Source organism: Ammodytes marinus (assembly GCF_949987685.1).
Source record: "Ammodytes marinus genome assembly, chromosome: 15".
Taxonomy (NCBI): domain Eukaryota; kingdom Metazoa; phylum Chordata; class Actinopteri; order Uranoscopiformes; family Ammodytidae; genus Ammodytes; species Ammodytes marinus.
The window spans coordinates 21,437,481-21,462,854 of NC_137219.1; the positions used below are offsets into that span (position 1 = coordinate 21,437,481).

At 42.3% G+C, this 25,374-nt stretch overlaps 1 protein-coding gene across 1 annotated transcript; it reads right to left on the reverse strand.

Annotated features, from left to right (window-relative positions):
- Window positions 1-1,500: 1,500 nt before the first annotated feature.
- On the reverse strand, window positions 1,501-24,954 carry LOC307261733 (zinc finger MYM-type protein 4-like). The gene is made up of 29 exons (XM_080042326.1): window positions 24,808-24,954; window positions 22,165-22,732; window positions 20,938-20,996; window positions 20,698-20,847; window positions 20,470-20,533; window positions 19,964-20,154; window positions 19,703-19,827; window positions 19,099-19,354; window positions 18,714-18,926; window positions 18,356-18,506; window positions 17,744-17,859; window positions 17,299-17,622; window positions 17,032-17,182; window positions 16,246-16,421; window positions 15,926-16,103; window positions 15,336-15,449; window positions 15,006-15,049; window positions 14,667-14,805; window positions 9,730-9,863; window positions 9,522-9,633; window positions 8,665-8,958; window positions 8,444-8,520; window positions 5,732-5,861; window positions 5,458-5,609; window positions 5,222-5,336; window positions 4,740-4,970; window positions 4,197-4,308; window positions 3,977-4,045; window positions 1,501-3,859 (listed from the first exon to the last, which is right to left on the reverse strand). The coding sequence occupies exons 1-29, from the start codon at window positions 24,847-24,849 to the stop codon at window positions 3,718-3,720; spliced, it is 4,629 nt and encodes a 1,542-aa protein (XP_079898452.1). The 5' UTR covers window positions 24,850-24,954; the 3' UTR covers window positions 1,501-3,717.
- Between the last annotated feature and the right edge of the window lie 420 nt (window positions 24,955-25,374).

The window sequence follows — 25,374 nt, forward strand, 5'->3', positions numbered from 1 at the left end:
AGCGTGCTGCAAGACTGAGCAACATGAAACATTCACAGGGAACATGTTTTGATGGGTTGCCAAGCAACTTGAAATGCACAGCACTTGTATAGTTCCAGTCAAAATCTTTGACACACCTTATTTAATTTTTTTGTCTTTATTTAAAAAAATGTTCTACATTGTAGTTTTAATACTGAAAGCATTAAAATTCCTCCCTAACCGTTGTGCAAGTCAAGTCAGGTCATCGGATGCAGCACTTATTCTACTTTGTGGTAAACAAGCCCTAACAGAGCCTGGAGTTTTGGCTCATTGTCCTGTTGAAAAGTAATTACGCCGATAAGCACAAACCAGATGGGATGGCATGTCACTGCAGAATGCTGTGGTAACATGCCGTGCCTGACCTGGACACAACACAACTGACGGTCTCAAATTCACTTCTGGCAAGGCAGGCCTGTTAACTGAAAAGCATCAGCAGGTGATGACCTCATTAAGCCGGCTGAGAGAACGCCAAGAGTGCAAAGCCGCCATTAAGTCAAACAGTGGATACTTGGAAGGATCTAAAACAAAGAACACATTCAGCTTTTGTTAGTATTTTGCCAATCGAAACAATTCCTTGGTTATCTAGTAGTTTGGATGTCTTCAGTATTATAGAGAAAACCTGTTCAATGAGAAGGTTTGAGTGGTACTGAATCTGTGGAAGTCGGATATGCATTTGATGATATCTTCATGATATCTATGCAAACTGGGTAATCCTGGCTCTATGTAAAGTTGCCATCCATCAGATCAAAGGAAGTTATCTGGAATATCAGGCCAACCTCCTGATTCACCTGCAGCCATTTCATCAGATGAAGTGACTGGAGTCTCTGCCCATCAGCTTTTAGATGTCCTCACAGTCACACTTGCTTAGTTCAGTGGGGGATATGTACCGTGTTAAAAGTTACATTTAATTTTTTTTATAGTTTTAGTTTATTTTTCGTGTCAAACTTTTTTTTTATTAGTAGAAAATGATTGTAATGCAACCATCTCACAGGGGGCCATATCTTTAGATAAGAACATATGAATATGGTAGCCTATGGGCAGACATCAGCTATCATGTGCAACCATCCCCTGTTCAGTGCAGCAGAGGGAAAGCATATTTCAATGTCAGATAACACATATTTCATCATGATGAAAACTTCCTGCTCTTATCTCTGTTGTTCACATGCAGACAGCAATCTGTGAGGGTATAGCGCTCTTTCACATTAACCAGTTGATATTGTTCAAAACATTTGTGTTGAGCTCAAAATGTAATATATGGACGAGTGTTTCACTGACTTTTTTAAGTAACTGGTAACCTATCAGTGCCAAAATCAAGGGAGAGTGGGAGACCAGAGAAGAAAAGGGAATTATTAAATTAGAGTGTGACCCATTAACAATGTCCCAACTTTCCCTTTCTCATCTGTCAGTGAGAGATACACGGATCTTCAACTCAGTCAAACACAGACAAACAAATATACAACTTTATACATTTTGTGAATCAATGTTTAAAAACTGCATACACTTCTGGTACACTCAACATCACATTTCAATCAGGCTCTACTTAGAAATGCTTAGCCTTGAGGTCAAGGGGAGAAAGGAATAAGATGAATTTTGAATAGTAAATGGCAATAAAACATCCGACTGTCTCTGGGTGTTAACAGTTTTCAATATGGGTGTGATGATATCGATAATAGCAGTGGTAATATTCACACAGTAATATTTACTTGCACGGGCATTGGATATTATGTCAAACATGAACATTTAAAAAAGAAAAAGGACAATATTCTAACATAATAACAGTCAACCAATGAAAATGCTCCAGCTCCCTCAAAAGGTGGTTGTGGGTAGTGGAAGAAGAACAAAAGAAGAAATGTTCACATCTCATTCAATCTCAATTTTTTTGCAACATGTGTCAACAACCAGCTGAATTCTGAACCACCGGGCACAGACCACTTTAGATTTTTCTTTCAAAAAGAAAAAAAAAGAAAAATTACAATCAACATTCTATGAAATGGCAGTTGTTTATGAAAAATAGACATCAGTGTTCACTAGTTTAGGCATTTGATATTCACTATGTCCAGACATTGTGGGTAATTCTTCCCATTTTGATTAATTAAGCATTACAGTTCAGAACGCCTTTCCAGTTTAAAAAAATCTATTACAGATATCGGGAATGAATTGAAACAAAATGAACCACTGCTGTCCCACTGGTAAAATATCTTAGGCACATTGTCAACAGCATTTGTTTTTTCATCGTGTGTATGGCATACTATACCACAAACCACTACTTTAACTATATTACAGGAAAGCTCAGGGTAAGGGTCTAGGAATAGTATTTGTGCCTTTACTTTGACTTGTCTGCTTGTCACATTCTTCCCATTCAATTGTCTTTCAAATGAGGGAACAAAGGCAAGTGGAATGGGGGAAAAAACAAGAAGAAAGATAATGGCACTTAAAAGAGGGAAGAAAGATACTGTATGTAGATAGAGGAATACAGAGGTCCCTTTGGAAATATACTAATGGTAATTGTAACACTCCCATTCACTAAGGTGGTCTACGAGGGGGGGAGAGAGGGGGAAGAGTTGTCGGAAGGGTAATAAGGCCACACAGTATGAAGAACTTAAAAGGGGGCTGACATATTATCAGACACCTAGATTAATGATAAAATGGTTACACTGATAGACAGTGTACTGATTTAACAACATTTTAAATCAGATTCCCCATGGAATCCAGTGCATGTCTTCCGCCTCCGATGCGATGAATATCATGTTTAGATATTTAATGTTCCATTTATTTAAACTACAATGGATGTCAATGGGAAATTAAACTGAATGGCATTTCTTTGAGGTTTTGTGCAGCTTTGCATGAAAAACCTCAGACTGTGGAATTACAAAACCGTTAGCTCAAACCGTTGTTGTTGATATTTAAAAAGCACAAGATGACTGCTAGAGGCGTTTGGATCTTTAAATACCAGTGTCAGGGGGGGTGCTCGTGGTGCAGTGGTTAGAGCGCCCGCCCATAGAGGCTCAGTCCTCAGAAGCAGCGAGACCAAAGGTTTGAATCAGGCCCGTGGTCGTTCTCTGCATGTCATTCCCCACTCTGCCCCATTTCATCTCTTTCTCTCCAAACTATCCAAAAATATCTTTAAAAAAATAAAGTAAGTACTAGTGTCAGCCTTAAAAGGTTAATACTGCATTTGTACATCCTCCCCATATTACAATGTGCTGATGCAAAGAGGCCTTTTAAAAAGGCAAAAACAAAGCCCATTTAAACCCATTGATGACCAGACCTGACGGTGTCACCATCAGCCTGACTATTCTCATATGCAACCTTCTACTCACGACAGTCTGTTATGAAAAGAATAGAAGGCATGGATCATCACTGGTAGTAAATCAACCTGCCACGTGTGATAAATGGGGGTAAATATCACTCCAGAAGACTCTATTACCCATACACCCTCAATAGCACTCCCTTTTTTCATATTTTAAAGTATGGGATATTTGTAAACTCTTTTGCCACTGTGGTAACTAAATACAATACTCCTACACTTTGAAATGTCTTTAAATGTGCCCTTAAAAGTGTCCTCTCATTGTGTCTCTCTCTGCGTTCTGTTCTGTGCGTTTCAAAGACCCAGCAGCCTCAGTGTGTGAGGGCCACTGATGCGTTCAGGTACAGCTTTAAATGGCTGTGAAGAGCTGGGATCCAAAGCAAGGTTCCGTATCACTGTAAACTGTCATGATCAGCGTCGGCAGTAGCTTGATGTGTGGCTGCATCCTGGTGCACCTCTTTGACGGCCAGGATGCGTGTGAGCATGCTCTGTAGGGTGCTGCCCTCCAATGGTTTAGAGGTGTACCAGTGGGGGCTGTTGAGATAGGAAATGGACCATTTTAACAAGTTAGAAACAAGTTTTTTTTTTATCTGTGTGACACATTCGAGGACACAAATGTGGACGTCACTGTGTAGGAGGACTGAGTCTGACCTGTGTGTGTGCACATTGGTGTCCGGCTGGAGGTAAAACAGGTTCGATCTCATCTTCACGTACACAGGGCTGTCAAGGGGAAAGGGCACAGAAGATGAAGCCTTTGTTCAAATAGATGTGGCTGTAAATGCTATGTTGTGTGTGTGTGTGTGTGTGTGTGTGTGTGTGTGTGTGTGTGTGTGTGTGTGTGTGTGTGTGTGTGTGTGTCTGTCTGTCTCACCATCTAGAGAGGTAGAACTCGTACAGTCTGACAGGACAGTGTAGAGGGTTGGTGACGTTTTCAAGCATCTCCAGGTCTGTCTCTTCCTCTTCTCTCCTTTTTCTCAATCGCTCTAGAAACAAATGTCAATACGTCACTATTTCCTAACACAATTCATGAAAATGGTTTTAAAGATCATTTTTTTGGGTGATTTAACCTTTACTTGACAGTTGAAAGTAGATAGTGACAGAGTTGAAATGGGGAGAGAGAGAGAGGAGGGATGACATGCAATGAAGGTCCACACAGGTCGGATTCGAACCCGCGACCACTGCGACAAGGACCGAGCCTTTATGGTACGCGCTCTACCCACTACGCCACCGGAGCATCCATGTTTTTAAAATGTTTAGAAGGAGGGTAAGCCTATTTAAAAAGCTGATATACATTTGGATCGAAGCAATTGATACCTGATATTTTGTACTAGATTAGTTTGATATTAGCTTGAGCCATATTAGCTGGAGACATTTGAAAAGATATACATATGTGTTTTATTCGACAAACACGCACCTGTCTCCGGGCTGTGGTGGAGGTAGTGGACCTTGCCGGCCCCGCTGCAGTGTCTGGTGCGCCCGGTGAAGTTGGTGAAGGAGAGGCTCTGGTGCTGTGTCAGCGTGGTGAAGCCAAAGTTCTTTGTGCAGAAGAAGAGCAGCGTGTTGAGCAGCACTATGGGGGAGTAGGCGCCCAGCTGCTTACACTCCCACAGGTAAGACTCCATGACACGGGATGAAATGACCGCACCTGGAGGGGGGGAGAGGAAGCAGGGGGGAGGGGATGAGTGAATGGGAGACATAGGCCGTGTTCGAAAAAGCCATACTAACGCCCTACTCATACTCATTTTGATGTCAGTTTGAGTATGTTGTGGTTGCGAGTTTGTGTAGGCGAGAAAATGCCCGGATGTGTACTAACTTCCGGGGAAGATTTTGTGTGTGGATCGATAGGATACTTTTCCTACTCAATGAATCAATACAAAAAGTCAAGTACAATCGTACCACTTGGTAGCAGTGTAGGTTTCCAGAGTTGCAGCATCCCACTGATCTCCATAGCAAAGTGGCTGTACAGCGAGTCATTAAAGATGTTCTCTATGCGGCCCTTCGTGAACAGATACTAAGACAAAGACAAGGAGACAGAGAAGAAGGAATCGATGCCAGTGACACAATGTTTGTGTGTGTGTGTGTGTGTGTGTGTGTGTGTGTGTGTGTGTGTGTGCATGCGCGTGTGTGAGTACCTGCTGTATCCCCAGACAGAGGTAGAAGATGCTGTCCGGGCTGTACGTCTCTCCGTTGGGCCGTCTCACCTCTCTGATGAAGTGAGACAGGGCAAAGCTCAGCTCAGCAGAGTCACACTGGAAGACGTCTTCTTTAATGTCCGCCGGATTGGCTACAGGGGCAAGAGAAGAATAGAACACAACTAGTACAGAGTAACAGAGCACAGTCTGTGGCAATGGAAACCATCAATGGGTCAGAGGAAGAGATAGATTAACAAAAATAATTAAGACGTACATTCTCTTAGTCGTGTCTTTCTCTGCTGCACCCAGCTCCTCCAGGCTTTAACTCCATACAGGTGGTTCAGTTTGGGGGCTTCTGGAGTCACCACTGTCACACTGCGGTTCAACAAAGTCCGCTTTCGACTCTGGAAGCACAGAATATGCAATGAATGCTGGGTAGTGCAGTCAAACGGTTGTGACGGATGAAATGTTTGACTGTGAGCTCAAAGTGCGCCTGTATTGGCAAGATTTTTGGTTCTATGAATACAGGCTATATTCAAGAATTTCATCCTCGCTTTCAGACAGGGATGTACTCTTTGATCAAAAAGGGTTTCTGGAACAGTCCATGTTTCTGTCAGCGTTCACAGATGACTACTGCAACGGTAATGCTGCCACAGTGTGTCAGTGCAGAATTGGGTGAGTTCGATTTTCTATCAGTAGTTGCAGTGTGTACCAACAACCACCAGGTGGCACATATAAATGGTAAATGGGCTTGACTTATATAGCGTTTTCTAGACATTTTTTTTCAACCCCAAAGCACCATACATATCTTATCACATTCACACACTATGCCATGCAAGGCACTCTCTGAACCATCGGGGTTCAGTGTCTTGCCAAGGGACACTTCAACATGTGGCGGGTAAGCGGGGAATCGAACCTCTGACCCTGCACTCCAGAGGCGATCTCCCTACCCACTTTGTCACTGCCCAATAGAAGTATAGGATGACTCCCCATTTCAACTCTGTCTCTACACTATCAATAAAAAGCATAAAAATTCCAAAAAAATATCTTAAAAAAAAAAAAAAAAAAAACATTTTCAAATTTCCATAATCCATTTCAAATTCATAAAGCCTCTCTGACATGCCTGGGTCTGGTTTTCAGATGACACAAATCCTTTTCTTCCCAGGAACAGTAGTGTGTTTGATTTCCAGTAATCACTGGTTCCATGAAACATCTCTTGACATGTCTATGATGCTAGCAGCCTACTGTACAGAACTTGTAGTTGCCTAGTAACTGCACAATGGTACAAGGCAGCACTGCCTGGAAGGCACCGTTGGGGGCACAAAACACCATCAAGCAAAGATTTAGCGTTAAGAATTTGTATTATCATGTCATTTGTATGGACATTGCCAGTTTTGCGTTTGCCATATTATACACTAAAGAAATGTGTTGAGTGGAGATGCCTGAAGTCTAGTTGGTTTGACCAGTGTGAATGCCCCATACCGTACACTTCCATGGCCCTGGCCCCGGGTGGAAGAGGTCTGCTTCGGCACGGATGCTCATGTACGAGCACGGACATAGTAGAGAGCGGTCCTGCAGTCAATTTATATGAGACTATTCTATTACGCAACATAAAGAAAAAAGGTCTGATGCAGAGGAGGAATGTTTGCTGCAGATGTGGCCAGATGAAAATATTAAAAACCGTACAAACACAAGACTCTATACAAGTGTCCAACGCACAAAAACCCAAACCTAAGTAAAAGACACGTTGATGGAGACGATATCAATCAATGTGTTCGTCTCTTGGTATTCCGACACACTGACGTATGTACACGAGGTAACCATGCTCAGGCCTGGTTGTACCTGGAGCTAGTGATGGCAGTCTGACACTGAAGCTTCGATACGTGCTTCAACCCCTGATCTACAATTCCCAAGAAGCACTGCTTCGAAGCTTGCTTCAGTACGAAAAAAATCACGTGACATATGACGTCCGAAGCAGCAACTGCTTCGTTGCCTGAATCACTTGACTGGTCCGCGGCTCGGTGGAGAAGCTTTGAGCTATAAAAGAAACCGGCTCAATCCATAAGCCGTTGAAAAACTAAGGCAGCCTACCTCAATACAAATCTTTGAGTTTTCCCCATCCCACATAATTACCCTTGTAGAGTTAGGCTACTCAAGCACACCCAACCAACCTTGCCCAAAGCCAGCCGGTCACCGCGGCACGGCCTAATTATTTAGTGGAAAAAATAATCACACAATCGGCGCTACAACCGTTTTCGGGAGTTGTGTCCGGTATGTAATAAAACTGTCCGAAATGTCAATTAGATTAGGCTAGGTGTTAACAGACCGACTGAGGTGTGGAGGTCCGGGGTTCGACTCCCGATCAGAGGCAGAGGTCATTATATTGTAGGTTTTTATAAAATGCTGTTTCAATTATATCCTAGCCTAAATCAGTTAGCCTATTTGGACATGGGCTAGGCCAATCCTTTTAAGAACAATTTAGACATCTGTATTTTGATCAATCTTTATTGGTGAATAGATCATGATATTGAGTATTTGGGTTTGTGGGGTGTGTGTGTGCGTCAAATAATTTTCAAAGCAGGGATACTTTGAATCCACTGCAGCCTCGCACTTCGCCAGCAGAGGTCACTGTCACTGAAGCTTCGAGTAATGAACCTATTTTCGAAACATTGGCTCAACTGGTTCAATGCTTCATAAAAGCTTCATTTGCCCATCACTACCTGGAGCAGTGCAGGTCAGCAGGGGGCAAATGGTCATAGCGGGAGTGTTTTCATAACTAACATACGAGGTGTACAAAGACTGTACGTGTAGCCTATACCCATTTAGTCAGGATTCAAGCACCCTGCTGTCACCTAGCTTCTCCAGCTACCAACTGCAGCCCCCCCCAACCCCTCTTCTTTTGCTGCCGCGGCACCACTGTAGACCGGTGGCAGTAAGGTGCACACATGAACGTAGGCTAGTAACATCTGTATCAGGGGAGTCATACCCGTTTTCGTCCGGAGGAAGCGTCTCTCGGTCTCTTTACTCCTCGATGCCGAGATGAGGACTTCTCTTTAAACGGTTCTGCAAAATACACACGAAAGACCTGTTAGTGTGTGTGTGTGTGTGTGTGTGTGTGTGTGTGTGTGTGAGTGAGTGTGTGTGGTGTGTGTGCTGGTAATTCTCATTCTACATTCATTTGAGTGTTGGCTTAATAGGATGTCTCACCAGAGGGGTAGTCAGTCTCCAGGTCCATCATTGGAGAGGGAGGTTGCTGCTCGGCACTGGTGGAAGGTGATTGGCTTATCGTTGTGATATCTTCTGGCTCAGTGATTGGTTGAGGGTCAGCTGACTCCGGGCTTGCTTCTGGCTGTGTCTCAGGTATGGGCTCAGTGGACTCAGTGATCCTCTCTGAAGTGTGTGGCAGGTCGGCCTGTACTGCTTTATCACTCTCCTCCTTTTCTCCGCTTATGGGAGTGACCACCTCTGACTTCGCAACTCCACTGCACGAACTGCTCTGGTCTGTAGCAGAAAATTGAACAGAGATGAAAATTAGATTTTAAAAGTTAAATTAAGCTTTTAACCCATCAAACTGCCAGGGACTACGGACAGAGATGTGCCTGTATGGCTAAATCTATGGCACATTTACATGATGGACTCTGGTGCTCATGTTGATTAATGTGCGCTGTCGTCCCTTTTAAGTAAATACATGTGAAATAAAAAAGGGGGACATTGATTACTGGAGCAAAAAGTCAGTGATTCTGGAGAATGCTTGTTGTCAAAATCACTTTTTTGTCAAAATCTGTGAAAATCTCCTAATGATCCGCTACCTGAACGTACTTTTTGTGTGCTGAAAAGAAAATCCAGTGTCAATACACAGCCTAGTCTCTGTAAACGGGCATATTGGGACCCTTTGTTAACACACCCTTTGTTTTAAGTTTACAGAGCCTAGGCTGTGTATTCACAGCAGATATATTTTGCATACAATGACCACAAGCGGTTTCCAGATTCACTTGCTCCACCTTATACACAACTTAATTATATCAAAATCGGGACATAAAAGCCTTCTCTCAGGCCTCTCTCACCTGTGCTGGAAACAAGCACTTCTTTTTCTTCCTTCCAAGCAAAAGGCTCCGATTGGACTTCTGCATCTTTCATCTCCTTCTTCTGTGGCGGTACTACCAAAGGTACTGGGATCTGTAATAAAACAGAACAGAGCGTTACTTACTTTAGATCTACTGCAGCCAAACACTCCCAAATTGTACTAGAATTTTCAAAAGTAACTGCACGTACAGGTATGGGCATAGCCATTGGAACAGGTGTGTGCTGGGAGTACATGCTCATAGGCACGGGGATGAAGACCGGGACAGGGAATGGAACCATCACCACCTTCACCTTCACATTCTCCTCTCCTGCTGAGGAGCCAGCTGAGGGGACATAGACAAGACAACAGATTCATCAATAAGGAACGTCTTCAATGTGTAGAATATCTATGAGCAGAATGATTTTGAAATAGTAACAATAATATGACAGGTCATACACATAAACATTCCACTCTTTCACAAAAAACAAGGTGAGAAAAAGAAACCAATATATCCTATTTAAATTGAACTACTACTTTTGAGGGCAAGGACCCTAGATAGTATATACAAGGACACTAGTTTTTACTTAAATTTAGAGATTGGAAAAAAATGCATTTATGTTTGAGATGCAAAAAATATTCTTTTTTGCTGCTAAAAGATAGTCCAAACTATATATAAAAAAGATGTCCACATTATATTTATCAGCATTACCATGATGTATAAGCTAATTTGATACACATCCATTATCCCCATAAATAGTATACCGTGGCACGTAAGTGTGTATGAATGTGTGAAATGTTAATTATCAGGGACAAAACTTGATTTAATAATCAACAAATTTTTCACACCTCTAGTCATCTTTTATTTGTCTTTATAGTTTTTAAAGTGGTATTGTGTACACTAGTACATAGTACTGGGTCAGTACCATGTCCTCAGTGAGATCAGATCTCAATCTCTGAAAACACTTTTACATGTGATTAAAGCCACTCAGTCTACTTTTAGACACCTGTGGAATAATATTTTCCCCTTCACTAATGCATCTTTGCTTGTATCTTTTTTCTTATTAGGTACTTCTTTAAGAATGAAGCTTGTTATAGCCGTTACACAGCCGTCATTTACATGTCTTCAGACTTTACTACCAAAGGGACAAATGATTTCACAGGTTAGAGTTACTTAACAATAGATTCATGATAAGACTTGGTTAAGACTTGTATGCATCAACTTCACGTGTGGTCAGGTTTTCATTTTACATTTTATATAAATGCTACTCAGACATGATTAAATGTTTTTTTAATGACATAACACCTCACTCTGTGCTTATTCATAATCAGACTGAGGGTGGCCATTTGTGTGTGGATACGGCAGGTACAATCTGAGAAATAATCACAGACAAAAAATGTTTACTCTCAAATTTAATTTATTGATTCTTTTTTTTGCATTGAACAAAACACCAACCATCCATGTCAGGTGTTAACAGGTCTTTTAAAAAAAAATTAAAAAAATAACAGTAATGCAACATGATTTCACAATGTGATCCATGTCAGTGTAAACATAGAGATATTGACAAGACAAATACACCCGGATAGAGTGGAAAAGTACCAAAAAGTTGTAACAGACAGGTTATAGAAAGAAAAGATAAGAGAGATCAACATTGGTTCACACAAGCACATCAGTAGTAGTGAGGTACAGCAGGAGATTCACCTTTTCACATTTATACATCACACATTCATCATAAACACTCAAATGTAGTGTCGGTCACAAATAAGTTCATGAATGAATGAATTTAGTTTACTTCAATTCAGACAATTCTAAAAATCAAGTATACCCGATAGGTGCAGCTCAAGTTACAGGTGGCTGGGAATTTCATTTTCAACAGTTTATTGGGAATGTTAGACCTCCATATACTAGTTTAATCAACTTGTCCACATGTCAGCACAGCAGTGAGAGTGAACCCAAACCAAATAATCTCCACCACAAGATCATTCATTTGGTGTTACCACCATTCCAAGGGGGAGAGGAAAAGAACCACTATCACATCACCTTCAAGCCCATTTCCTTTAAAAACAATGCATTACAAACCAAAAGCTACATTTGCTCAACCAATCGTGATCTTGAGCTCTTGATTATGGTGGAATTATTATTTTTTTGTGCAGAGACCTATCTTTACAGAAAATATGCTAATTGAGTACTGAAGTGTTTCATTCACAGTTAAAGCACAGTTGCCTCCATCCAGCATCGGCTCCATGTGTTTGCCCTGTCGTTGTGTGGCAAAGGTTTACGGAGATCATTTCAAAAGCACATTGGAAAATGTAATTGTGAGTAGGCCTAAACAATGTAAAAATCACAGTTACAAGAAGCCTGTAGAACAATGTATTTGCGCCATAACAATTTTTCCTGGGCTGCATCTGGGCCAGCAGGGAAGCACAAGTGGAATAAATAATGGAAAAGGCCAGCTTAAATACTGTATGAAAGTTGTGTCGTTACTTCTAGTGAAAATAATTAATAAATTTACGTTATAGTGAAATCACTTTGTGGGATGTGGTGGGGACAAAAAATACTGTTTGTGTATGAAAACCCACCAGAAATAATGGGTCAGCACAGTCCATTCCCACAAATCAAGTTAAAAAGTGAATGAAACATTAGATTCATACGTTTTTGACACACTTCAAAAAGTACCATTATTGGGGATGAGCTTTAATGACATGTCAATGCATTGTGATTCATTACTGAGGTAAAACATGTTACAGTACTGTGTGTAGGTCAGTGAAGCACTTCATGAAGTATCTCAACGTTGTCTGGACCGGTTAGACACTTAAAATACCCCTTAAAATACAGATATCTGTGCTTCCTCGTTTAAAAAATAAAACCCAAAACAGTGCATATTTTCACTGCATTGCAAGTTTGCACATACACATCCATGTGACAATTGTAAACGAATAGCTATCCCGCTTTATGTCAGTGAGGTTTTGGGTTCAACTTGAACAGACAAGTAGTGTAGGTGTGTGAAACCCTGTAGTCCATTCATCTGTCCAGGGTCACGGTATAAAAACGTCTCCTTGTGTCAGCGGGTCAGGAGGCTGTGGAGAGAAAGACTCCGGATGATACACTCGACCCTCTTAAGAAGTCCGTTGAATGTACTTGGAAAAAAGCACATCAACGTCACCAAGCAACAGATCATGTCAGTATATGTCATTGGATAGTAGATAAAAACATTCTTTTTGACTATTTAATGCGGCTATTATATGTTTCTGTTTTTTTTCTGGAATACACATACACACAAGTTTAGTTATTTATTGGTAAATTAATAGTTATTAAAAAAAAAAGTGTTTTCCCATATCCCCTCCCACACGAATACAGATAAAGGCCTTCTGAACATGACAACATTGGCAGCATCTGAAGTCCTCCTGCATCCACACTATTTCCCTATTTGACATTATACTGTCATATTGAATGGAATGTGAAGTCCACTGAGGCAAATGTCTATTTGTGATATTGAGCTACATAAATAAAACTGATTTGATTTTACAAGCTTAGGGAGAACCGTTATACTTGTAAGTAAACAACAGAGTTGAAACAATTTCCTCTAGAAACTATTACTACATTTTTCAATGCAAATTTCCAACGTCTGATTACATCAGTTGAGTGAAAAAAAAACGAGGCATACCTTTGTATCTGCCCTTGCGACTGACTGGCCTATAATAGAACCAGCCAGTGGATAAGGCCAGTCTTCACTCTAAGAGAACTCTAGCTCACCAGGACAATGCTTTGTGTCAAGATGAGTTTCCTGAGTCTCTACATATGTTTCTGGTTTAATAGAACTAAAGTCATTTCTTGTGTTATTCCCCAGTCTCACCTTGTGTTTCCAGTTCAGGAGCCGTTTTGTAGATGAGTCTGGTGTGGTAGAGTTCAAAACAGGGCACAGCACAGAGGCTGGGCTCTCCTGGACACGTCTTACAGTAATACGACGTCTGCCTCCGCAATGTCATGCTCTGCTCCTCACAGTCCTTCATTTCACAGTCTTCCTCCTCTTTTCTCTCTCCATCATTGTCACTGTGTGAGTTCTCTCCCTTTGCTTCCTGTGGCTCTTCTTCTGTTTTCCTCTCTGGCTCCTCCACCTCCTCTTTCGTCCTCTTCCTCTCCAGCTCCTCTTCCTCCCCCCTCTTCCTCTTGTATTGTGAGCAGACCTTGCAGTCAGAGTCAGTCTCTCTTTTGCCCGGGAAATGGCGCCCGGTAAGGCGTGCCGGCACGCCGTTACAGGGCTGAATGTCTCCCAGAGGTTTGGGTGACGGCGCTGGAGAAGTGGATGCTTCAGCAGTTGGCTGGTCAGCTTGCGAGGAGCTCTCTAGGTGAGCTGGTGCAATTATTGAAACAGCTGGTTGTGAACAACGAATCATTTAAGGAATCAGAAAGAATGAATGAATTAAATGGATGTTGTGTGGGGTTCTACTTCTATCAGCACAGATAAAACTGCAGTGGGAATAAGCATTGAGACTGATGATTAACTTGGACCAATTATTTTGGATTGAAAAAACAAAGTGTTGTACCATTGGTCTTACCCATTTTAAATGTGTAACCATTTTTTCATGATCAAAATGTGTTTCCTGCTGAATAATCTTTCTTCTCAAAATAGTTTGATATTTATCAAAGCTCAACAAGCTCAATATCATATTCTATAAAGCATAAAGTTAAAAGTTGTTTTGCTCTAACAGAGGAACATCCTCGTAGTGAAACTTGACGTTCCAATACCACTTCTGTTAGGGCTAGCATCAGATATGCTAACCCTACTGAACACAAGTGGTATTACACGACTGTGCTTACACAACTATATCATCTGTACCATCACAATGTGTACAGAGGTAACCACTAAAACGGTCATGGTGGAAAAAGTAGAAAATTCTTGAAAACTGTCATCATTATCTCTATGAAGAGACATTTAAAATACTGAATGTTTAAAATGTCTTTATGACCAACTTGCTATAAGTACACTTACTGAGCACGTTGTGTGTTAAGAGCATTTTACTGGCAAGAAGCTGCAGGATCCCACAGTCCAGCTGAAAGTTGTGCACTTATATAATGCTGCGCAGCCGTTGTGGGTAAATGTATCAAAGCTAAGCTACCCATACTAGAGCAAGTGTTTTCTGTAGTTACCTGCTGATTCAGTGGAAGGTGTGGGCAGCTGGCACATGACCTCTTGGTCCATAGTGAAGGGTCGACACAGAACTGACTTGTTCTTCATTTGACGGCGACGGGACGCAGGAACTCGCATGGTATCAGTCTGAGTGCTGGCCTGGACATAGACATTACAAATAATATAGAAAAAAAGCTACTTTTAGTTTCTAGAAAAAAAGCTAGATGAATTCAATGTATTATTATAAGAAAATCTCTGATTTTGGTCATATTCTTGTGTTAAATTTTTTTGGTCAAGACCTCAAGACCAACATCAGGTCTGAGCTGAAATAAACAGACAGTGACCCACAGTGTACATACATGGTCTAGGTTCTTTCCGTCAAGGCTTGAGGTCGGAAATGCTCCTAAAAAAGAAAAGTAGAAAAAAAAGAGCACTTCATTAAAACCCACTGTGTGGAATGCATATCATAAATACTGTATATAAAAACAACCTACAAATATGACTATGTAATACTGTATATGTTGATTCAAAACAGATCTAAACTTCTCTAACTCCTATTAGAAACAGTTGAGTAATAAAGAATTTGCAAGGAGCTGAGGAAAGTATCTGGGGGAAAACAACATTTGGCTTGGCTGTTTACTTTGCATTACTGAGATACTAGTGCTGGTCAGAGATGTGTATGAACTAACCAGTCAGAGCAGTGTCTGCTGACACACTGGGCTGGGTGGCAGAGCCGTTGGCCAGTGACACGACATCAGCTATGACAGGATTCATCTTTGTGGAGTGGTGAGGCTGGGTCGGTGCTAGAGGAAGAGAGAAACCAACACGTAAGGTGGAGTCAGCGATTCTGGACACCCATTTACAAACCCTAGGCTGTGTATTAACACCATATCGTTTTTAGCACACACACACACACACACACACGTAGTGGATCGTGAGGAGATATTCACCGATGTTGACAAAAAGTGATTTTGACAACAAGCGTTCTCCATAATCCCTTACTGTACCTTTATTTAGGCACTGTGCAGGTGTGTGCATCACATATAACAACAGCATTATGATTATTGCTAGCTAACCATCAATGTATTTCAGAAAGCCAAGTTTTCAGAGGCTTCAAAGTTTCAGCCAAAACAATCTCTTGTAACATGTTCTTGCAGTACAATTAATCCCCCATGAGGAACACTTAGATAATACAGTATGAGGTGTGTTGTATTGACATGGAGACAACTGAACAACTCAACATCACTTTGTGTAACAGGGATGAGATAACTCCATTTACCATATGGAGTCTGTGGGGCCGTTCCAGTGCTGTTACTGCTGGTGTGTTGCGTGGGCTCAAAATGGTAGCAGCAGTACTGCAGCAGGCAGGGTAGTTCGCAGAAATTACGGACCGAACCCATACACTGCAGCTTCTCAGTCATGTAGCCCTGTTTCCTACAACTGTCACAGCGACCCATCTGGATCAGGAGGGAAAGGAGAGAAAAGATGGTGGAAAGAAAGTCATATACAAGTTAAAAAAAGAAACAGAATCACATTGAAATATACAGTCCCCCTGGGTTCAGTTGCATATAATGTAATGTTGGCCATCTATCTCCTTACCCCGTAGAAGAGCACAGTGTACTGGGACATGCAGGAGGGCTTACAGAACTCCTCCATCTTGCCCCCGTAGTGGCTGTGCAGCATCTTGGAGCCGATGCCGGCGCAGTAGGTGCAGGGACGCCAGGGGTGGTCCTTGATACGAGATGTCAGCTCATTTCTGTGGTGGAGCTTACAGTCTGGAAAACGGGAGAGGTGGGGTATTATATTATTTGAATCTGAACACTACGTAAATACAAAGTCCAATGGTCACTGCTGATTACATTTAAGCCTTGTTTCTACTGAGAGGTCCGGTTCGGCACGCATTTATTAGTGTTTCCTGTCAAAGGTTGGAAAGGGTACCAAAATAAGTGAGCCAAGCGAGCCGCACCTATTTTTGAAGCTACACACTGCAGTCTGTTGATTGATTGTGTAGTCACCTTGGCAAGAGTGAAGAGTCTTGTGTTTTGAGAAAAATGTCAGCACACAGTTCTTTGTTTATGTTCGCCGGTTTTTCTCTTCATCGAGTTAATCAACGGGCCACACTGTGTCCTGCTGCTAGGATGTCATGTTACGTAGCTGCTGTGGCCAGCACTGTTCAACGGCTCTGACCCATAGACTGTATATTCTCTCACTGCGGCTTTTTAATTGTGTCAATTGACCAAAATGACCAATTCCACTAGCGTTAATTACACAATCTGCAATGTTATACTTAAAAGGATACGATTTCAAGTTTATTGAGCCACAGAAACACCTGGAAACAATGCAGATGAGAGGTTAAAGGGACAAGCAGTTCCTGCGTTTACTCACTTTCACTGCAGAAGAACAGATCCTGCTGGTTGTAGTTGATGGTGTCAAAGAGCACTTTGTCCTGTTTACAGCATTCACACTGCGCCCGCAGATTCTTCTTGATTTTATACAGCTCACTGCACGTCCTGCTGCAGAACATAGAAATACGACCCTGCAGGCAAGAAACACCTTTAGTATTAACATCACGGTGAGTGTTATATTCCTACATGCAGATCAGTGCCCATAGATCTACGGTTTTTGTTTGTTGATACAAGCTGTGCTCCTTACTTGGTGACTGAATATCACGGGCTTAATGTTGAAGTTGTTGCTGCACTGATGGCAGGTCAGCTTGGAGGGATCACTGGGGCCTCCCTCGGCTGGTTTCAGGGGCTGACTGGCCTGGCTCTGCGTGGGGACAGTGGGTGAGGACATGGCCGGGTAGGGAGACATCAGCGGGGGCACTGAGCTATGGCCGGGATGGTGGGCCGAGTACGGGACTGAAGATGGGTAGTCCTGAGGGATGGGAGGGACTGAGCTGGTACCCGCTTTGGGGGCCTCACTGAGGGACGAGGTTCCGTTGTGGAGGTCTGGCCGAGAGAGGTTTCCAGACTTCTGTAAAGACGCAGAGGGGAAAATAACATTGTCAGATATCTATAAGAAGACCAGGTTTGGACCAGAGAGATGCTCTATCAACAACTTTCATCATTGGTTCTGGTGCTACTGATGCTCCTACCCTGTATGTAGTCACACAATCGTAAGAGCAGAAGTTACGAATGGTGCCGTCCACCATGGCCAGATGATACTGAGGAACAGCTGACACCTTGCACAGGCTGCAGGGGAATGCAGCGCCTAAGAGAAAAGGGTAACATTATACCCAAAACATTATATTGTTTATTAAATGATTATAAAACATGCTTTCCCAGGCTTTTGTTGTGCTGTAGGCTGCAGGGGTATAAAATCACCATGCTACTTTTAATATCTTAAAGTGGCTGTGAGGAGCTTTCAGTTTCTGTTGATTTTAGCGGCACCTTTGGATAAAAAGGCTTTTATAATAACTACATTAAAATAGCGTTGTTTTAGCTGATGGTCTCGTTTGCCGTTACAGGTCATTCATAATCAGAGAAGAAATTTGCGTTTTTTTTTTTTTTTTTTTTTAAGTTGCTCGTAGGAGGTTTAAGTTCACTTGCTACTTGCCACATTCATTTTGAATACTCGTATATATATATTATAAACCAATTACAAAGGTTATTGTAGAAACTGAAGAACTCCTGCACCTTCTAGCATTAAGAGCCCATGTAGCAGCCTAGCGTGGCATGTGAGGGTGTGTCTCGGAGGCGTGTCCTACCAGTGAGAACGTGTTGCGGTGGTCGACTCCGTCCCACACAAGCAGATGAACAGTAAAGCTGAACTTTGCCCTTTTGGTCTCGCTCCATGATGGTGGAGGAAACTACTGCCATCGTGCGACAGTGGGCACACGCAATCTTCTTTCTGCAGGTCTGTAACAAAAAAAACACAGTCATTATTGTCGGAGGTTTACATTTGCTACGTGTAATATATTTGCTTGGTAAACACAAGGGTGTGTGGAATTTTTATGATCTCATTTGATTCCTGGGTATTGAATTTTCCGTTACATTTCAGTGTAATTTATAGCCACGGATATGCAAACATCCTCCTAAATACTGAAGATTTATTCGAACACAAACCTGCTTGTAGGTGCCAATACAGGTGGGACCACAGAAGTTGAGCTGCGATGAATCAATGGTGATGGTCTCACAGGAGTATGAGCTGCTCTTACAGTAGAGGCCGCATCCTTCGCAGCAGTTCATGGCTAACTGCCGCATCTTGCGCCAGGATTCAAAACAAGCATCACTGCAGAGTCGGTGCAGACGCCCTTGATGGGTGACCTCATGTTCAATCTGCTGGAGAGATGCCCACAGCCAAACACAAGGGCGACAAAGAGAATTATACATAAGAGTGAAGATAAAGAAAAGGAGACCTGGGTTCTGACACAATACTGTTGACTGGACTGATCAGGCAAACTGACCCAACTTTATCTTCATTATCAAGGGCTAGCCTTTTGTCTCATACCTTATTAGAGACTCTGCAGACACTGCAAACAGGTTTGTCAGGCTGACGTTCTACTGGTTTCTCAGGCTGCTTCTTTTCTTGTACAATATCCTTGTCCAGTCGCTTGTCCCATTTAGCAGGTTTCGTCTCCGGCTGTTTCGCCTCCGGCTGTTTCTTCTTGTGTCGAAAGACGGACAAACAGAACTGGCCACAAAAGTGCATGAAGGTGCTTTGATCGGCTGGAATGGTGATCATGTCCCTGGGCTGAAGGATCTCCCTGCAAAGATAAAGGCATAAGGGATAAATGCAACAGTCAAAATGCACAGGACCATGGCAGGATAGGGGATGGAGCTGGCAAGGTGACATAGATGAGGAAAAGGTCTGTATTTAATAAAGGTGTTTGTATGATGCACTTAAGCTTAAATGTTTCACCAGAACAGTGCAACAACGGTCAGAGTGAAACCATTTGTTTAATGAGTCATGTGGACGTTTGTAATAATATTTTATTATAACAATATCTCATTATTATGGATTCATATTATGAATATGAACTTTTCACAATAACTAACAAGCCACACAACCTTGTGTAGCGAATGGGGCAACACAAGTGCAAAGTGAGAAGTACCTGTGGCACTGGAAACAGGATCTGTTCTTGGCTTGTGGAGGCAGATGGCCGGTCAGACAGACCGTGGAGCAGAAGAGCTGCGTTGAACCTTTTCTTTGGAATGCTGTTTGGCCTTTGAGCAGAATCTACAACAAACATAACAATGAAATACAAATTACACATGATCCTTCCAAATCTTTAATGTAGTTGATTAAATGTATTATTAGGAATGATTAGGAAACTTTGACATTAATAATATGCAGGTTTGTAGAGGGAGAGTACCTTACAGCAGCCACTACAGCGTACACTACCAGGCATATTGGGCTGAGGTGGCCGTGGAGTTATTGTAGCCAAAGGTGGTTGTGAACTGGAGACAGGAGCTTGTGATCTGAGTGAAGCCACGGCTTGTAGGACAGCACCTCGACTTGGTAAAAATATGGCTGTCGTAGTGGGGGTTGGGACTGCTGCTGGCACTATAAGAAGTGATCAAAAAATAGCAGACATGCATGGAACGCTTCAAACCATTGGTTGTGGAGGCTTCAGAGGCATTTGGGCTCATAGCAGGAAAAGGCAAAGGTCTGAAGACATGATGGATCTATCAGGACTAGGGTTGCAAAATTCCAGGAATTTTAAAAGTTGGAAACAGTTTCCTTTGGAATTAACGGGAATGTTGGTGCTGTTTGCATTTGGAATATTGCCAATGATGCCCCTTAACCAAAAATGTTGCTCTGTCCCTTGGTCAACATCAGTGAAAGAAAATGTCACAATGCACAAATAGATAAACTCACTGGTCGGGGATACAAAGGCGTTTCCTCCTCCTACTGAGTAGACTGAGCTGATCCTCAGCTCCTCCTGAAATGAGAAAACATTGACAAATCTAATTGTGTTCATGTTGCTTCATTTGCTGGTTGGATCCTCTCCCATTACTCAATATGAATACTATAACTCTATACCTTGACCTGAACATAAACAGCAGATGCGGTACACCAATAACGTTCTCTCTCCCCCACACCTACCTCCTGATGCTCCAGCTCCTCTTTGATCTGTCTGATGGAGCTTTGGGGCAGCAGGGCAGCGTCGTAGCCCTCGTCAATGGGCTCGTCTTTGATATTGATAGCAGGAGACATCCGAGGATTACTGTCCTCCATCGGAGCTGCCTCTGACCTCTACAATAATAAAAGAGAATTCATTAAACCCACTGAGAGCTCAGAACGGATTTGAAATGCAGCTCCTTGACAATATCTCCAGATCCCTACCTCTCCCTGCTGGCTATCGTCTGTCTCCGTCTCTTCCTCCCGGTTTAGGACTCCCCCATCTGACAGAAAGGTAGGAAAGACAATGTTAAAATGAAATACAGCACACAGTTCACTCACTACACATGTTCTGACCAGGACATCATAAATGAGGATAGGGTGTAATGGCCAATTATCACACTGTTGCTAACAATTCCAGGGCAAACTTTACTATGTTTTTTAAACTCATATTTTGTTTGTGAAATTGTGGTAGCTCACACCAAATAACTGTATTGCCTGGGTTTCTTTTGTGAAGATTTGCATCTGAAGAAGCCACAAAGCCCCACCGTCAGTCATGTTTAACAGTCGAGTTATATGCTGATTATACAGATACAAATCCTGTCTAAGGAAGTAGCAACTGGTTCTGTTAAGTTTTGCTTTGCACTGGAGTTGTCAGCCTGAAGGCATGATGTTCTTGTAAAGAGGATATAGGCCTGGTACAAAGAGATCCACTAAATGGGTTCAATCACTGGCAATCGTGCCAGACAGCTCACTCTCAACAATTGTCCCCACATAGCTGATAAAGCCCAAACCAGAACCAGTGGTGCCAACACAGTGCCCAAACTGCATGTGATAACACAGTCGCTTAAAGGGCCAATGCAGAATAAAAAGAGGAATGGTAAAAATCGAGGCAGCAAAGGCCGAGATATCCTGACGTCAAACATGCAGGGAAAGTGAACTATGCTCATATTAACTGTAAGTTCAGCACCTGCTAATTCTTAAAAACAAGCTCAAAAGAAAACTCGTCTGGCCGCTCCCTCACACCCCGAAAACCCAACATCACATAGGCGACATACATCTTTTATTGTTTTGTGTGGTGTTTTTGATGAGGATATAGCCATTTCACAGGCAACTTTTCCACGTACAAATGTACCATAAAAACAAGTTCCCCACAGCACTATTCAAAAGGACACAGTTTATGCATCCTGGGCTTAGCGCCGCCCAAGACTACAGTATTGTGATTGGTTTGAAGAAATCCTACCAAGCCAGACCGTTTTTTTTTTTTTATTAATTTTTAGCAGAAACGATATAGCGTTCTGCCAGACAATACTGCTAGCTGTAGTGTGGTCTGGCTGTGCGAGACCACAGCCACGCCCCTGATAAGATACTGATACAATGAACAGACACTTGCCATACAGCGTCCTTGATAAATCTTTTGTCAAAGTTCTGATGTATGGTGTTCATCTTTACCTCTGCTGTTTTCAGGTGTGGGTTCCTGGGAGGAGTGGGAGGTGTTAGAAGATGTGCTCCCTTCCCTGTCCTCTCTGGGCTGATGAGTGAAGGGATCCTCTCCAGCAGTGATGTCGCTCCCTTCTAGTGGTTGACCTGTCGTCCCTCTCGCCTTAGCCAGGTTAACATCCTCCAGAGAGCCCAGTGGCAGGGCAAAGTGCCAGTCTTCATCCTCATCTTCTGCCCCAAACACAGGAAGGCCATCCAGCGCGTCATCGAATGCCGACCCCCCACTTCCTCCTCCTCCTCCTTCTTCCGTGGTTCCCAGGGTAAAGGAGGGGAGTAGATCGGAGGAAGGGGGGGAAATGTGAGGAAAGGGAGACTCTTCCATCACCTCTTCCGTCTTGTCTTCTTGTTTGCTGGCGTTGCTCTCCTCCTCTCCTAGCGGTGGTTGTTGTTCCCCTGGCCCTGATGTTTCTTCCAGCCCTCTGGCCTCGTCCTGACCTCCGCTCCTGGGCGAGCTGGACGAGTCAGCAAAGTCTCCGAGCCCCATCACCTCGTCAAACACTCTGGACAGCCGCTCCTCATGCTGTAGGGGAGGACAGAAAAGTTAGTTGAAGAGGGAATTTAAATGGGCAAATAAATGCTTTGCAGTCAAGGAATCAAGCAATTGAATAATTTATACCCGATATCAAAAGGTATACTCCTGATATCAAAGACAACAAAATGTTTTAGTTCATTACTGGAAACTTTGAGGAATCGAAAGACATCTGATAACTCCTGTTATTACAGGGTTTACATTGTTTAAAAGATGTACAATGATCCAGTGTCCAGCTGCTCTATCCTAAAGAACAGATACAAAACTGTGGACTGTACACCTTGGTTTTCTTTTGAAATTCAAGATTTGACTGAGCTTCTCAGACAGTGCTATTCATGTTCTACATCATAGTTACACTCCCTTAATTGCTACAACTCCCCATTTACTACAATAGTCTGTAGAAAATGCTGAATCAAAAATTGATTTTGACATTTTATTAATGAACCATCAGGTTTTGAAATGCCCCCCCAAACCTCAATCTGATACATCATCTATGCATTAGTGCTAAACTTTTCCCCCACCGACTTGACCTGCAGTGCACATGTCCTCTCCATGTGCATTTGTAAATATGAACTGTGTTTTCCTGATCAATTATGTCTTCATACTGAGCACGGAAAGATAGGTACTAATGTATCCATGTTTACCTGTAACTGTGTCTTATATTTTTCTTGCTAAGCACGAAAGCAGGGGTGCAATAATAGCAAAAATGTGAAAGCCGTACAAATGACTCACATCATGAAAAATACCAGGGACCTGTTCATGTTATAAACACATCTGTGCTTTTCTTGTCCACACACGTAAAACAGCCTGCCACAAAACAGGTCTATAGGACCAGCTAATGCACACATTGCAGCTCTGTCTTCTTCCACCATAGATTTGACTTGTATCCGCCTAGCAGGTTCTCCTACCTCACACAAACCCATGTTCAATACAAGTGGCTGGATAGCAAACTTTCCCTATCACCTTGATATAACAGTTACAGAAACATGCGCAAGAATCACCAACATTTCCTATCAGTATATTAATATGGTGAATGTAAAGATATAGTGTTGTGGTTTTGTATATTCTGACATAATATGAAAACTTTGTGGCAACATTTTTATAGGGACTAGCATTGAGACTTGATGCCATCAATGCTTAATAATAATGGCTACAGGCCGAATGCTATCCAATCTATTGTATGGGAGGAGGGGGGCGTCCCAGCAAACTCCCATTCAATTCGACAATATATGGTGTTTTGGCTTGTTAGTCAACAGACACACACACAAGCATCAGCAAATCAATCAAAACAGTGTAGTGACTGTTCAACTTTCAAGTAAAACCCCCGGTGAATCGCATAGGAAAAACAAACTTTGATTAAATCCCCACATCGGTATTGTTCAAAGCAGCCCTCTGCCCTCCACGATGCAAATAGGCTTAGTGGGACCAGCAATTAAACTGCAGCACACATCTGCAGCGCTGGATTAACAATGGCTCTCACGGTCCACTGACACACCCGTGTTGTGTTGGGCTAAGTGTGTTCGTTTGCTGATAATCAAATTGCCAGGCTGCTAAATGGAGCTTGGCGTAGCGGCATGCATCAGTCCCAAGGAGCAGCAAGCTACAGGGCTGTAAGCTAGCTGGCTAGCGTTAGCTTAAATATGCACATATCGACCGGAAGCTAGCCCCAAAATAATTGGGTGTCATAATATGTCGCTAAGCTAAAAGCTCACCTGGTGGTCGCTATAATAATGTTCTACGTATTTATTCCTTACCTTTAATCGTTTAAGTCTAAATTCCTCTGAGTCCGCCATGTTTTAATTAGGCTGCAGAAGCCGCGCTTCCAAAAACCACCCACCGACGAGGGTTAGGGGTTATGGATGCTGACAATAAATATACCTCTATAAACTACATGAAAAACAAGCTAGGCAGCGTACGTTTAGGTGAAACAACTGTGTGCCAAAGGCAATCGCTGATTTTTTCAGATATTTATTTGTAATAACAGGCTATTTTAACATGAAAAAAGGTTGTATAATGTCAACACGACGACAAAGAATAAACACTTGGCGTTGAAGATGTATCATTACCGTATTTGTGGGTGACTTTTCTCCATGTTTTACTTCTGACATTTTGTCAATGATGGTACCTTGCTCCAGTTAAAAAAACAGTTTTGAACAAGCGTCGTCTACTTTTATAAGTGTGTAACATTGAACATTTACTTTTCTAGTCCTCAAATGAAGAACCGCATTTTCAAATGTGAATTCGAGGAAAATGTTCGGAACAATATTCAGGACAATACGGTAATACTAGCTTGGAAATACTATCCGGTGAACATCTACTATCCGGTGGTTGAACATAAATGATGGACAGTAGGCGACTAGGCATGCTTTAAACTACTAGTATTATTCACAGTTGACATAGTGCAAGAAGAGAAGGCACAGCTCTGTCTCGTGAGTCATGGTTTCACTATTCGTTCTGCATCTTTAATCAATTCTTGTTAAATGAAAATCAGTGGGGAACATCAGTCCTAGCTCCCGCCCAGCAGAAGGCGATCTTTACAAAGGCATGGCTCTACGGTAAATCGGACTTTTTCATAAAGTAGGGTCGCATTTATTGTATTCACTTCGGTAAAAAAAATCGGTATCCGGTGCACT

Coding starts and splice junctions, on each gene's coding strand:
- LOC307261733 (XM_080042326.1), bottom strand. CDS start 24,849: ATGTCAGAAGTAAAACATGGAGAAAAGTCACCCACAAATACG. Junction 18,927..19,098: donor TCTGCAGAGTCTCTAATAAG/GTATGAGACAAA, acceptor TCTCTCCAGCAG/ATTGAACATGAGGTCACCCA. Junction 9,634..9,729: donor CAATGGCTATGCCCATACCT/GTACGTGCAGTT, acceptor GTTTTATTACAG/ATCCCAGTACCTTTGGTAGT.